This window comes from Anser anser, assembly GCF_964211835.1.
Source record: "Anser anser genome assembly, chromosome: 1".
Classification (NCBI taxonomy): Eukaryota; Metazoa; Chordata; class Aves; order Anseriformes; family Anatidae; genus Anser; species Anser anser.
In genome coordinates, this window is record NC_139720.1 from 86,585,760 (window position 1) to 86,602,298 (window position 16,539).

Consider the following 16,539-nt stretch of genomic DNA (forward strand, 5'->3'; position numbering starts at 1 on the left):
ACTCAGTAAAGCAGACCAAGTAATATACCTGTAAGTCTTTATCACCCAGAGAGGCCTCTTCATTTCTGAGTTGTCTTCCAGTACTTAAAAACAAAAGGGTTGTCATTCAGCTGAGGGTTTCTGGCAGCAATTTCAGACCTGCAGCCACCAACTTAAAGAGACTGTCTATTCCCCAACCTTCCTTACACTTACGAGAGTCATAAAAATGCAGCAGCGGGGATTCTGTCCTGAGACCCATGCCCCAATCTCCAACTCGATTGTGATATGATATTGGTACACGTCACAGTAAAGCCCATCTGCTCCCTTCTGAATCCTCAGTTGAAACTGGTCTTTCAAGTGGCTATTATTTCTGTAAGGAGGACTGGGGAAAATGAAGATTTTAATGATTGAGCCTCTTTTATGCTGTCCATGATGGGATATACAGAAACCACCTCCCTTAAGTTATCTACAATTTTTACTTCATACCAGGAGACTGACTTTCTCCTCCTAAATTAGAACTCAAAAGACTGAGGAGAGCTTTCAAAAACCATTTAAGTTTTTGTTTAGACAGAATTAAGTTATTTGTTTTCATGGCAGAAAGGTTCTTTTACAGTTTTCTCAGCTCTGAGATAGCATTTCTAGTGCAGGTTTTCAGGACTGGATGTGAGGCAGCTGGGAAAAGCCCCATTGTTTTGCTCCACAGGAGCACAGAATCTCTATGCCCAAGAGGTGATCCCATGCTGATTGACATGAAGTTTCCTCCTCACCTTTGCCAAGCACTACATCATTGCAAAGGAAACCAGGCACAATGTTGGTCTTGTTAGCATCGTTCATTCTTTCCTTTTCATGGGTCTCTAAGACATTCTTCCAGATAATGTATGCATTTTAGGAACTACTGTTTAGTCACCCACAGAACATGCATAAATACAAATACCCAAAGGAGGAAACATTAATGACAGGTGTTTCTATGAGATCCAGCAACTACTTGCACAGCCTGCCTGCCTGAACTGTTCAAATACTTTTGGGATCCTATTGGGAATTTTGTGCTAAAGACTGCAGATATGAGGATCGTTCAGATAAAAAGCTTGTAGCGTGATATGAGGATCGTTCAGATAAAAAGCTTGTAGCGTTGAAAGTGTCTACAAGCATAATCACTATGATACTCCTAAGGCTGAAACATATCAGAGTCAATCACCTATATGTACATTTGCACCCTGGAGAGGTATACATGCACACACAAACACATATAGAAATAGTGCAGCTCAGAGAAACTGTGTTTCATTGAGAAGTAATCTTCACTTCAGCCTTTACTGTCTATGGGGTGGAGGGTCTGTTTAACTCTTTCTATTTTAACTCTTTCTATTTTGATACTATAACAATTTATATCCTTGTCTCTCCTGAATATTTTTGCACAGTGTACTTGCATGTAAAAATTCCTGTCATATGTTTATTTTTTATGTAACCTCCCAGTTTTAAATTCTATAATTTCATGGTCAGTTTTCACTGAGTTGAGTAAAACCTATCAAATAATTTGAAAGGAGAAAATGAAAAATACTTTCTGAATTTCTTCTATTTCGCTACGAACAATTTTTAGCATATATGTGATAAAGCAAGGGTTTGAACATTCTCCAGTTGTATTCCAGATTTCTAAAGAGTTCCAGCTCTGCTTTGGACTTCAGTTATATCATTCCTCTGTGCAGGGTATTTTCTGTTATTCATTTTACTTCTAGCACACTCTGCACTGCTCAGCAATCATGCAAAGGTGCGGAATCTGGTGTTAACTCTTCTACATACAAGCTTTACTTGCTCAATGTTGTGCATCAAGAGCATCTGCACAACATAACAGAAGCCATTCCACATGCACCTGCACTCAAAGATCCATCCTGGAACAGCAAGGGCACAGTTCGTCCCCCCCCATGTCAACTTAGTAGCACACTTGGGCCTTTGGGCTTTTTGCTCACAGAGTGAGCAGCCCCAATGTTAGGTGGTGTCAATGGAAGGTGGAAGTAGTGAGCATCACCAGAAAGGGAAGGCTGTGAAGATTTGGATTACCTTGGATTCTAAGCATGAAATATACCAGTATTTTTGCCCCAAACCAGTGATCCGGATACAAATAAACATCAGTGATATAACCATAGATGCTGTAGCATTTTTGCAAGATTTTTATACTTCCAATAGTTTACAACTGTTCTATAGATCTGCACATTTACACAGTTCTTCCCTTCAATGATACTATCCAGACTTTTTTTTTTTTTAAAAAAAAAAAAAAGTTATCATAGATTACCATTTACTTCCCACGTAGTAAATGAAAAAGACATCTCTAAGTAAAATACCTTGTGCACAGGCAAAAAATCTTTTTCCTTGGGTAAGACGTAAATTCACTGTCAGTTAATATGCCATGGATGGTTTCATCCAGAAATGATGGGGAAGGAGGATTAACTATTTTCAAGGAAGACACTTTCCCAGGGACCAGCACAATGCAATTCATTTTTAAAGACACATAGACGGCTTATCAGGTCTTGCTGCCAAAGTCTGGCTCACTGGAGTCTGAGTAAAAAACATGTGTAATTGCATTAGAGCAAACAATAGCCTTAAAGCCCGATTTAGACCAAGCGAGACTACTTGATAAAGAACAGAAAGAAAGCAAGATTATTTGTTTCTTCAAACCACCTGTCCTTACATTAGATCACCCCTGCAGAAAAGAGCCTCTGAGCGTGCAGCACAGACATGATCTGTTACCTGTGGGGAATGGCGGTGTTCCCACGGCTCTCACACAACAACCTGAGCGTTGTTAGCAGCTCCCCATGCAGGGAGCATCCTAAAATACATTTCAACTTGGAAGTAAGATGGGCAAATTTAAGTAACACAGATATACAATTTCCACTGTTTTGCTCCATGCTCCCAGTCAGACTGGCGCTTCTCAAAACATTACATATATTACACACAAGTTGCTGCAGAGCAAGACCCTGACACTGCATGGCAGTGGTCCAAGTTCCTTGCAGTGTAAGGCCAGTTTTCAGTGGGGCAGCGTGGGATCAGGCTGCAAATGGCTGGGATGGGGCCCAAACAGTGGACATGTACCGGGCATGAATTTAGCAAAGTATGTGTAAAATAAGCTATACTTAACATCTTTAAAATATTAACATAACTATTACTACTACTGATGATTTAACAATTGTTAAAGGCCAAGTTTAAGTCTCAGATGTGTAATGGCTGACTCGTTTTCAATTAATTGAGGACCAGATCTAACATCCTTTTCACTGGCAAAAATCTATTTTTCCAAGTGGTTTTTCATTTGGAAAATTGGATCTTTTCCACACAGAAAAAGTGTTTCACATACCTGAGGTTATGAATTTAAATCCATACAGTGCTATTTCTAACAACCAAACTTTTAAGTGAGCACTCAATCCTCTCCAAGTGACTTTTTTCAGTTTTTCTTACGTCATTTCAAAAAGGATACCTGTAACACCAGGAAGCTTTTATCATACAAACAGGGTTTTTTGCTACAATATCAAGACCATTAATTCTTTCAAAGTGTGCCCCTTTATATTACAAGAGTACAAGCCATTGTATCCCTGTAAAATATAATATAAAAAGTACTTTCTTTTTTAGATTTATACTATTTAATACATATACCTACACATAAATATTTTATAAGTATCCAAATATATAAAACATAGTGCTCTCACAAAGCTTTTCTGAATATTCACATGTACTGAATACAGTGTAAATGGTACTGTGAATCGTGAAAATTAAACTTTCCTGTACAGCTTCAAAGTAGTCATTTTTATTTTTTTAAAGTTATTAAACTCCCCTTACCTCAAATGAACTGATAAAAACTATTATTAATATTTGATTTCTGTATGTAGCTGCACCTAACCTGAGTTGTCAATTATAAATCACACTTCAGCACTCTGAAGTCATTTCTTGATATTTTCAGATTCTAAACCAAGTCCAACTACAAATTAATAATAAATTAAAAAAAAAGTGCTTTCAAAAGATCAGATCATTCATCTGTATGATATAGCATACCTTTACTAAAAATTAGTTAAACAACAAAAAAGTCAGCAGTTTTGTAAGGATCAAACACTTTAAAATGCTGTCTTGATTTCTTAATAGCATTTGAAAAAGATAAGAGCTTTAAACATGATACCTGGGGAAAAAAGTGGTTAGACAAATATATAAGTATAGTTATATTTGCCTGCTGAATAGCAGCATGAGATATTTGGAAAACCCTAACTTTCAGAAGGTATGATAGCATAGAAATGAATTCCATTCACTTGTGCTTTAAGGTCCATTCACATTCCCCCAAATGGTGCAAATTTGCTTTAGTACAAATGAAACATATATATACTCTTTGCTTCTCGGTTTATATTTTCACCAACAAAACAGTTTCTCTCCAAATGCACAGTTAATCAAAAAGTCAAAAGAAGAGAAAAAATAAAATAAAAGCAGGATTTGACCAGGCCTAGGTCTAAAATGTTACAGACATGCCCCTTTATACCCTGAAGTGACACAAAAGTGGAAAGCAACTAAGTGTAAAAGAACTAATTTAAGCACATCAGGAAAAGAAAGTACAGCAAATGAATCAGAATGAACAGAGAAATCTTGTCAGAGTAAAGCTATTAGCCCAGATCCTTAAATTAGTAAAAACGTCCCCAGGAAGTGCCTTGGAACCATAACATACTCCAGATCTACCATCCAAATATCTACTGACCTACTGCTGCAACTCATCAACTCATATCCCAAGACCGTATCATCTAACCTCTGCAGCTTCTCTATGAATTGACCCTTTTACTAATCAAGATGACAAGGTCCATTAGAAAAGCTACAATCTACATGACAGTGCAAAGCTTTTCCCTACAGAAAATGTATAAATCTACTGAAGATAACTTTTTTCAGCAGTTGGGCTTACACTACGTCTTCGAATATTAAACAATGAGAAATGAACAACCCCCCAAATATTTTTCCTGAAAGCATCATTCACTTCACATATCTCCAAAAACAAAACAATTCTCTTTAAATTCTAATTTAAAGGATTTAAGACTAGCCCCCCAATCTTTTGAAAGGATTTCAGAAACTTCCATATAGAGGTCAAATATGCTAAAAAGACCCAAGTACATTTGAAGGCTCCTCCTGTGTTTTCCTGGGATGGTGCATTCCACGAAATGGGTTTAGGCCCATCTCCAGCTGGATCACAGCAATGTTTCTGCAAGACAATCCTCATGAGCATTTTCAACCTGCTTATATCACATAGTGAAAGAATGTATTTTATCTTTTTTTTCTTTATGTGATCTCAGATCCAACTCCTTACAATTCATTTAATTAGACTAAATACCAAAGAAACTTCAGTAGTCTAGACATTTATTATAAGCTACCATCAATTTTACATGATTTACAGCCAGAGGCAAATACCTCACATGCCCCTGTCTCTCTAGCGAAGTCTGAGAAGACTGTAACAGGTAACAACTGAAATCACATTCTGAGAGACTGATTAATATTTCTGCCCATTCCTCAGCATTATTGGAAACCTGGGACAAGGATAAGTTTAAAGTCATGGGAAATGTACTGAATAATGAAGAGTCTCAATTTTTCTCCTTCTCCCTCTAGCATAACAATCACCATCTGATGTGCTTACCTGCTTCCCTCATCCACCCTGTGCTGCTAGCCCTTACTCCCCAGTCATCCCTCATTATATGTCCCAGGAAAGAGGAATTGAGCATGATATATGCCCAATTATATTTGGATGGCAGACCGACAAACTGATGAACACTTTTCAGCTATAAAGTCATTCCAAATCTAAAACTATAATCCTAACATGTTCAATTGCAACAATTTTGGAATAAAACAAACTGCTTTATTTCAGTTATTGTCCATAATGAAATCAATGTGTTTATGTGGAAAGTTTCAGCTTTAAAGAAAAGTTATTCAGAGTTTCAGAAACTATTATATTAAAGGTCTCATCTAGTGCTATGGGTGCCTTTGAAAATCTTCCATAAATACGTCAGCTAATGTTTTTATAAAATTATCTGAGGTTGCTTTAGATAATATATTCATAGACTTTTTTAATCTGCAGTATTATACTTGCAGTATAATGTACACATAGCTTATATGGAGGCAATAAGCTTATAGCTTTCCTATGGGAGGAAAGCTTTCCAGACAAACTGTAATGGAAGATATTAATTCTTTTGGGGTTAATTCAAATTTGTAATAATTTATAGGACTGCAATGTTACTTAGTAAGACTTACAGTAGTAAAAACACAAGATCAAAGTAAAAGTGAAGTTTGTGGATTTTTATTTTAATTCAAATCTTTCGAGGTTACTCCCTTTTATTTTTTTTTTTAACAACCTTAATATTTGAACTCACAGTTTACACAAATACATTTTGATCTTTTGTACCAAGATAACTGTAATGTTCATGCTTCATCCTGAAAAAAAACAAAAACAAAAAACAAAAAAACAACATATTCATCTAAGTTCAGTCTAATTAAAATGGCAGGTACAAGTAAGTCAAAAAAAGCAAAACTGGACTTTCAAATACTTTCAAAATATTAGGGTCAGATTTGGATATCATCACCAAACAGTACATTAAGCAGTAAACAGTCTCAAAATACTCCAGAAACACTACTCAGTACAAGCACAGCCAGCAAAGTGTGTACTAAATGGGAGTTTCTAATTTGCTAAAATGATTAGTGATAACTCAATTATTTCTGTATTAATGGAGCCAAGTGATAAAATAATGCTGCTTTCTTTTGATATCAGTGTAAAATAAAGGTCATCAGGTAGCTACAAAGATCAATACCTAAAAGAGATTATTATATGAGCTCCCAGAAAATCCTAGTTATCTATATTCATGTCTGAACTTTGCCTGCACACACTGCATTGATGAATATTAGTGTATTAGACAGACAAACATCATCAGCTCAACACAGTCAGTAGTTTTGAGTTTCATTTCCAAACACAACATCTTGCAAGTAAAGTGATTTCATTAGGATATTCAAACCACTGACTGGCTTTGTCTGAAGGTCATTTAAAATTCTTTGAAATACGAGACAAAGTTTTAATTTTGAAATCTCACATAACATTTAAAATGCATTATTCTTTAGGAACATATTCCATAACTCCCACTAAAATTTTAATCCACACAACTCAATTAATCATTACCAACATGTGTTAAATGTGAAAAGTGTACCTTAACAGTAAAAGAATAATCATCGTGGTATAGCACTACTCCACCCTTTGAATACCTTCTTTTATCTAAAGACCTTGCCATTGTCCCCACAGGTGTTGCTTCCACTTTATGGGTGAGGAAACTGAAGTGTTAAGTAGTTCACCCAAGAGAATACAAAATTGGTGGCAAACCTCAGGAAAGCAGCCAGATCTGTCAATGCATATTTTGATCAATGCTGCACTTATAAAACTACGTAGCTTTTAAATGTATTCCCACACCATGGGGGAAAGCATGAGATGTCCCAACAAATTGATATTAAAAAAAAAATCCACTTGCGTTTTCCAGGGTGAACCCTTGAGCAAAGGACTATGATTGTCCAGCTTCCAAGTTCAGAAGCCACCATCTAAGAGCTGGCCTGGTTCAGTCTCAACATGAGCTGGCAGGGGAGTGACCATATTCTCCCTTCAATTATGAATTAGAATGTGAATTAAAGGAAGGATGATATATATATATATTTATTTATTTATTTTTTAAGGTGAGAAATAAAATGATCTTCTTCATATACACACCTCTTTATAATTACTGCTCAGGAAAAAGTTGGAAAGTGAGAACCTTCCCAAAACAAACACGACTAAACTCAGACAACGTTGGTAGAGTAATTGTCATAAACAATTGGCCTAAGGCTACGAGAATTACTTGTTGTTTGAAAGAGTTTGAATGTGTTTCTTTCTCCTGATGGGATTTTAATGCTTCTGGTTGGAACTGCACCTACAGCCTTTTCACAAAATCACTGTTCTGGTAAGTAGCACCCAGCTTTCCTTTTAAAATGCCCCTCCATACATGCACTTTGTTTATGTAAACTGTGCTGGAAGGTTGGCACAAAAGGACTTGGAAATTTCCTTTTAAATTACTTAATTGCATTTTAATCTGACAGCGGACACATGTAACACATGGGGAGAGGCTTCTCACTGTACTGGCAGGTGTGCTGGCCTGAACAAGCAGATATTTAAATAAAATACCATACCACTTTCCAGGTGTTAAAGGAAACGATCATAACTCAAGCCTGTACATGAGTGGGGGAAGTGGGAAGGGGAGCCCTTCTCCTTCCATATAGAGAAGCACTCCAGGCAAATGAAAGCCCAAGTTTAGCTCAACAGTATCTAGACCTTTGAAATCCATTCTTTCTTCCCATATATGGAAGCCCTATATTTGGGCCATAGACAGGACCCCCCCTTTGGAAGGGTATTTCTTCCTCTTCAGAGCAGTCAAGCACTCCCCAGCCTGTTATTCCCCAGGTTTTGTAAGAATCCTAAAAGGAACTGTAAGACTCCACCCAAGTGATGCTGCTTTCTTTCATCGGCCATGCCTATCTTGGGACTTTAACAGTGGCTGTGGGAGCTGGGCTTTTAAGGAAGTCTCCATTAGGATACTCTCATAAAAGATACATTAGGTCAGAGGACTTCCACATTACACAGAACAATACAGCCTAGAGAATTTAAACATGATTTTTCTCCATGTGCTCCTTCTCGTGAGGGGAAGGAGTTCATTACAGTGAAATTCTTCCTTTCAGTGTTGCAGCCTCCCCAGCACAGTAAAGATGGTGTAGGGAAGGAAGAGGATGGACAACCTAACCACTGTTCCACATCTTTTACACTGGTTGTCATGACACTGCAGCAGCTGAGGGGAAATAAGGAAGGTGTTGCCTGAAAGTCATAACCCAATCCTTGCAGTAACTTAACACCAAGAAACACAAATAATATTATTTATAAGTCACTATAAAACTTGCAAGAACAACTGTGTGTGATGCTGAATACCACATTGGTCATACAGAAGATTCTGTGCAGCCTGCATACTCCAAAAGGACCACATACAAGGAAATAGTAGGCTTTTCTACATGTGCTACCTGGTCAAAGGGTGTGAATATACAGAAATAAATAGAACTACTTATCACTTAAAAGGAAAGGAAAGAACCATGTAAGAGCACAAACAGAATTCTCCTCACTGTTCACCCTTACTAGTTCAGATCAGCACAAATGTAAATTTTCAGATGCAAAGTTGAAGCAAGCGCAGAAAGGAGGTTTGGAAACAGACTCTTTGTTTTTAACGAGCTCTTGAGGACTACGCTGATGATGGTGCTGCATTCTCATCAGTGCACTATGTATTATATTTACAGCCACAATTATGGACTTCAGTATTTGAAGTGAAGAACAAAACCAGAAAAGGCAGCTTTTGCTGAACTTTCCATAACACAATCCATTACACACCAAAAGCAAAACCTCAAGACAAACACCTATGTGAAATATGTTACCCTGCAAAATGCAGCCTGTTTGGCTGCACCTTCCTACAACCCTTTGGTTGACAAAATCTGTCCTCTTGTTACTTCTCTTTGTTGTTTCCACCTCTTTTGAGACCCTGCTTTCCCACCAGCTTGGAATTGGCTACAATTTCCTTTTCTAAGCTCCCTCCCACTTAGTTGACTCAATCACACAGTGCAAAATCACTTGCATCATAGGACACCAGCATTTTCTTGTCCAGTAAAACTTAAAGCTACAAACTGAGCAAAAAAAAAAACAGTATATAAAACAAGGAGAAGGAATGTCTGAAAGATAGCCGGTTTTAGCACAATTCCTCATAAATTAGGTACAGTCTAACCTTTTCATATTTAACTGTAAGTTAATTTGAGAAGTGCATTACTATTTCCTCAGAATAAGAACATAACAAAAAACCTTGTACATCCCAGTCACAAAACTGTAGTAAAAGTGAATACTACCACATTTTTTTTTGCCAGTTGGCATTTACTAGCTGATCATAACAACACCACTTCTATTTCATGCTAGTTTTATTGACAACAATTTGATTTCTTCCAGAACTTTCTTTTGGATTGTCTCAGCCTGACTAAATAGCTACCTTCCCCACAGGAGAGAGGCTTCATTCCATCTGAATAAATACCAATTTTCCATTTCCAGTCTAGCTGGTGCTGTTTAGAAAAGCTGATGATCTACACAACTGCTCCTGCCAGAGCACATGCAGGCAGCTGCCCTCCTGTTTGCATTGCACACTCCAACAGAGAGAGAGAAGAGCACAAAATCAGATCTCTCATCTCTATCTCAGCGCACTGAGCACATGATGACTTCCCAAAAGCCTGGGAAAAAAATAGATTTGATTTTTAACATTCCCATCCTCACGTGATTCACAGTTCCTGTTACTTATTCTGCTATACAGTTTTCATAGAGACCATCAATTGAGCAATCTGGATGACGAATTAAGTCCCTACAATTAAATTCTGTCACTCTCAGTGACGGTTTTATACTAGCCGGAAACAAATCACCTTTGAGTTCACAAAAGCTTTAACAGAGAAAGCCAACTAAGAAATATAGCATTATAGAAAAAAAAGATGCATTGCTAGTAATGTCTGTGATAACCTATTGTCTCCACACAGCAAATGCAGTACCTGAGCGGAAGATCTCCACAAAGCCATCTCTTAATCTTTTTCTTAATCCAACACTCAGGCTCATCTTCATGTTTGCAAAACATAACCACTTGTTCTTTTTTCCCCAAACTGTTGAAAGCACGTCCATGTCATCTGCGGAATATTCTTCTAAATGAATAGCATGATGTATTCTCAATAGCAAGCCATTTTTCAAGAGGCAACAAACTTTATATAGAGAATAAATAAATTTATAAAATGAATACTTCATATCTCAAGAGAGAACTAATTGATATTACTAAGTGCCTCCACCTGTCCGAGGATTTTATTAATAGCTTAGGTTTAAATAATCATTCTTAGGTAATGACTGCTTATTCAATTTTCACTACTTGCTCAATGGCTAAAAATGATATAAACCAGCACAATATTGCATCCAGTGATGGCTGCTTCAGAAGTATCACCTGTAGTGAAAGATATTAGAAAGGAGACATATGCTAATACAAAACTATTTGCTGTAAAAGCCAGAGGTAGGCAAGACATCATTCTAATGTGTGTTTGGATTTAAAAACGTAAACAAAACAGTAAGATTTCCTTGGTTTTACCCTAGGCCACGTGTTAAAAAATAAGTCAAAGTGACACGCTTAGTGGATGAGAGAAAAGCTGTGGATGTGGTCTACCTTGATTTCAGTAAGGCTTTTGACACTGTTTCCCACAACATTCTCCTCAAGAAACTGGCTGCTCATGGCTTGGACTAGTGTACGCTTCTTTGGGTTAAAAACTGGCTGGATAGCCAGGCCCAGAGAGTTGTGGTGAATGGAGTCAAATCCAGTTGGAGGCTGGTCACTAGTGGAGTCCCCCAGGGCTCAGTACTGGGGCTAGTCCTCTTTAATATCTTTATCGATGATCTGGACGAGGGGATCCAGTGCACCCTCTGTACGTTTGCAGATGACACCAAAGTAGGTGCGTGTGTCGATCTGCTTGAGGGTAAGAAGGCTCTGCAGGAGCATCTGGATAGGCTGGACCAATGGGCTGAGGTCGACTGTATGAAGTTCAACAAGGCCAAGTGCCGGGTCCTGCACCTGGGGCGTAACAACCCCAAGCAGCGCTACAGGCTGGGAGACGAGTGGTTGGAAATCTGCCTGGCGGAGAAGGACCTGGGAGTACTGGTTGATAGTTGTCTGAATATGAGCCAGCAGTGTGCTCAGGTGGCCAAGAAGGCCAACAGCATCCTGGCCTGTATAAGAAGCAGTGTGGCCAGCAGGTCTAGGGAAGTGATTGTGCCCCTGTACTCGGCTCTGGTGAGGCCGCATCTCGAGTGCTGTGTTCAGTTTTGGGCCCCTCACTACAAGAAGGACATGGAGGTGCTCGAGAGAGTCCAGAGAAGGGCAACGAAGCTCGTGAGGGGTCTGGAGAACAAGTCTTACGAGGAGCGGCTGAAGGAGCTGGGATTGTTCAGCCTGGAGAAGAGGAGGCTCAGGGGCGACCTTATCGCTCTCTATAGGTACCTTAAAGGAGGGTGTAGCGATGTGGGGGTTGGTCTATTCTCCCACATGCCTGGTGACAGGACGAGGGGGAATGGGCTGAAGTTGTGCTAGGGGAGGTTTAGGTTGGATGTTAGGAAGAACTTCTTTACTGAAAGGGTTTTTAGGCATTGGAATGGGCTGCCCAGGGAAGTGGTTGAGTCACCATCCCTGGAGGTCTTTAAGAGACGTTTAGATGTTGAACTTAGTGATATGGTTTAGTGGAGGACTTGTTAGTGTTAGGTCAGAGGTTGGACTAGGTGATCTTGGAGGTCTCTTCCAACCTAGACGATTCTGTGATTCTGTGAAGTCTACTATTCTCATAATAATTATGGTAGCATTCTTGGCTCTCACCGTGGACCTGATTTTATAAGGGGAGATGCTCAGATACTACACTACCAAGACCACCTCTATAGAGGGTATAAATAAGTGGACATGTGCAACAGATAAACATTCACATGAAATACCTAGGAAAAAGCTTGGAAATCAGGGCTAAATGAAGAAAAATGAAGCATTAAAAAAAAAATGCCTGATTATTTTTTTCCTTGGAAATTGAATAATAAAGGCACAATAAAACTGAGTTGAAATCTGTCTTTCATGCAAAGAAGTAGCTGGCAGCATTCAGTGTGCCTTGAATGCCAAATTTTACAACACACTGAATCTTTTCTATGGAAAAATTAGCATAAAAATGAATTGGATATTACAAAGAACCCGATTATGAGAAGCTGTGTACTCGTGTGCACATGCACGCGTGCGCACACACACTGATCTCTATATTGTGTATTTTTCATAGCATTGGCTTGAGTCTTTGGCACATCAAAAATTAAAAGCAAGGTTTCTTCATTTCAGGTGGCATTTTATACCCATATCCAAATTGAAGCAGTGCATACATTAACCCCTCATAGAAAATTTAATGTTCCCTTCTATGTAGGCTTCATTTAGGTAATTTGTTTGTTTGTTTTTAACAGTGGACCAGAAAAAAATGCATCACAAAGATTTTAGTTGTACATTTGCAACTTCATTCTTTTAATTTTAGAATAACCGCGGATAAAATAATTAGGCAAAATTGGAGTACTTAAACTCAATCAGATACCATAAAATTTAATTACAGGCTGGTCTCATTGTAATTTTATTTCAGCTTAATTCCTCAGGCAGAAGCTTTTTCACCTTGCCAGAACCTACTGACCCCACACTTGGAGGAAATGGTATCCCGGAGTTGTTGCAAGCTTCTCTACAGAATTTAGGTCAGGATTGACAAAACAACAAGTGGCAGTCAGAAATTTTAACTTGGATCACCCAAAGTCTTGGCCTCTTGCTTTACACAGTGTCCCCCCACTGAAACAGCATGTACGTAAATGTCTTAATCCTCCTTTCTCGTAATATATAGATCCATAGACATCTTAGAAAATAGAGCTACAAACTACAGGCACAAGAAAAGAGGCTTGTTGATGTAGCTCAGGTTCTCCTGCTTATCCAGTAGTAGCTCCTGATTTGTGCTTCACTGCTGACAGAAGTGATGAGCATTAAGTCACATCAGTAGCGAGCAAGGCTAAAACATGCTCCTGCTGCTCTTGTGTGGTGCCACTCACTACTGTGGGCTTTGTCATCCATACCAAGTAAAGTATGGTCTCTCTCCTTATGTTCCTATTTCTGATCCTAGGGTGACAAACTTTGATTTTAAATTCATCTGAATTGTTATTTAAGAAAGATAAAACACGTATGGCTGTACTACTACCTATTGACCCAGGGGCATATGTAACGCATATGCCTGGAGCAATTTATTTGCTTGGAAAGCTAAGAAATCAGTAGCAGATCTAATATGCTCCAAGGGCAACACTGGAGCCATGAGCAAGCTGCTGAGAGCATCGCCTTTCTGGTCTCAGCAGTCTCATTCACTGCACCGTAGCCTTTAAAAGTGGGCCATTTATATTCAGAGCTTAGAGGCCTGGGACCGAAGCCTGATGATGACTGTATTTTACTGGCAAGCTACAGGTCTTAGGGGGGCACTAAGGTGTAATCTTGGCAAGCTTTAGGCTTTCAGAGGTAGCTATTTAGACTGCTTTCAAAGGTACCTCATTGGCATTCAATGATGGAGACAGAGATTTGCCTCCCCATAGACCCTTAAAATACAGGTGCGAGCGCATAACATTCTCTCATGGCCAGCAGCAAGGCCTTCCTTACCCCTTCCTTTCAATCCCCCCTCCTCCTAGATCAAAGCACATACTCAGTATCTACCCTGACTCAATGCCCTGTGCCAGACACGAAGCATTTTGTAGCTGCACACGTTCCTTGGCTGCAAAGGAGCGGGAAGCATAAAGGGACCATAGTTCCTGCTGGAGCACCGGTTGCTGTGATAGGTGCTACTACAGTACAATGCAGCCGTGTTAGCATACAGCCTCTGGCCTCCAGCTCTGCTGGGGCTGTGCCCCATCCTGTGAGCAGCTCCTCACGTATACCCGCCTGCTTTGCTGGGCAGACAGGTAATCTTTGTGGTATTGACTGTTTTGTTCATATCTGAATACTCAAAAGAGGAATTCCTTCTGAGAGGAGAGGCAAAGGAAACAACAGAAAATATGTAAATGTCTAAAAGAGCAAAAATATTTGAGAAAAATACACCTTTGGAGTAACTTTTCTGACAGATTAATTGGTCAGCTTCTACTACTATAGACCTCCAGGTTACAAGCAACTCAAAATGATTGTCTACTCCAGATTAGGCACACAGTATCTACAAAGTCAAACACTCAAAAAGGCAGATATCTCAAAATTAAGGATACTTTCACCTAACCTTTTCAAAATACACCCAGCATGAATAAGGCTTTAGTGCCATAAACACATACAGTCTCCAGTCCTGGTAATTCTTTGTATGTTTGTTCCCTTTTTGTCCTGCCTTCACTCATCTGTCCTTATCTCATATTTATCTCCAAATCTCTGGCTCATCGTCACTGTTCCACTCTCCTCCGCTTCTTTAAGAGGGAAGATTCATGAAGATTTATTATTTCATCCTCTTAACCTCCAGACATTTTTTGCTTTTATGGAGCAAATTGTGGTTTTTCAAGGCTGCTTCACTGGCCAAGTACAGGCGTATTTTTAAAGAGATGTTAAAAAAATCTCACTTTGACAGAAGAAAATCTAAATTCCAATTTTTAAGCATGGGGACAAAAGAGAAGCAATGCAAGAGAGGGGTTTTTATTTGTTTGAAACACAAGCCAAGCACATTCTTTTTCTCTTCTCTTTTGAGAAGTGGAATTGGTGAAACTGTCAATAAAAATTCATCTGAGACTCCCACTAAGCATGAAAAATTTCATTCTGAACGGTCAAAGCCTGACAGCTATAAATAACTACAAACACCATACAAACATCAGACAAAGGGCTGGGCAGCCTTAACAACCGGCAACTCTGGCTATAACTCAACTGATTTTTTCATCAGGGAAGGGAATAGATATTTATTATAATGCTTTGAAAGAAATATAGCTGAAGGCCAAGGAGTCAGCTGCCTGACTCCAGTCCTCCACACAACTCCACAGGGGATATTGAAAGAGAGGTGAGAAACAGTCCTTTCCCCATACTGGAGGGAGAACCCCAAAAATTACGCAGCAGGAACCCCATGCCCCTCCTCTCCCTGAATCCATACAGAGAATCCTAGAATAGAACCACAGAATGGTTTGGATTAGAAGGGACCTTAAAGATCACCCAGTTCCAATCCCCTGCCATGAGCAGGGACGCCTCCCACCAGACCAGGTTGCCCAAAGCCCCATCCAGCCTGGCCTTGAGCACCTCCAGGGATGGGGCATCCACAGCTTCTCTGGGCAACCTGTTCCAGTGCCTCACCACCCTCTGAGTAAAGATTTTTTTCTTTTTATTAATCTAAACCTACCCTCTTTTAGTTTAAAGCCTTCATAGAATCATCTAATTTGGAAAAAACCTTTTGGAAAAGATCATCAAGTTCAACCATCAACCTGACCTATTAGTCCCATCACTAAATCACATCCCATGAGTCCCTTTGGAGAACTGTACCCATGAGCCCATACGAAACCAGCTGAATCTAGCTGATGTTTTTTTTTTTCACTATTAGGGGCAAATGACAGGCACATAGGGCAGTGCAGAGCGGGACCAAGCATCATAGACTTTACGGCCTTCCCTAAAACCACCCTGCAATGGCAAGTCCCCTTCCAGCCCTTCCTGTAGGTCCTTACATGAGTGGTGTGAACAGTCTTCCTGTCCCTGTGGTTGCCACAGGAGGTCTCAAACCTCCCCAGCTCGCTATCAGATCTCTGCTTAAGCAACAAACAGCACCTGCTGCATGGGGTTTTAAATTATTAATATCCAGGAGATAGCTGATAATTGTTGTACTGTGCAAAAGTACATGTTATGCAGAAGACAACGAAATTAGTTCCTGAAAAAGGCTGGCAACACTAATCTGGGAGTTACAGGTAATCACTTA

General features: G+C 39.3%; 1 protein-coding gene across 10 annotated transcripts in view; it reads right to left on the bottom strand.

The window, feature by feature from the left end:
- POU1F1 (POU class 1 homeobox 1) overlaps positions 1-16,539 on the bottom strand; it is a 218,574-nt gene that overhangs the window by 46,137 nt on the left and 155,898 nt on the right. For 3 of the 10 annotated variants that reach the window (XM_083846826.1, XM_083846830.1, XM_083846831.1), the window contains exon 1: positions 10,603-10,790. The exons of 5 other annotated variants lie outside the window; for them this stretch is intronic. In XM_083846826.1, coding sequence (XP_083702952.1) covers positions 10,603-10,729 — 127 coding nt within the window. In that variant the 5' untranslated portion in view covers positions 10,730-10,790. Of the gene's footprint in view, positions 1-10,602; positions 10,791-16,539 lie in introns of those variants that run through there. 2 more of the 10 variants (XM_083846829.1, XM_083846822.1) reach the window with 2 other exon arrangements.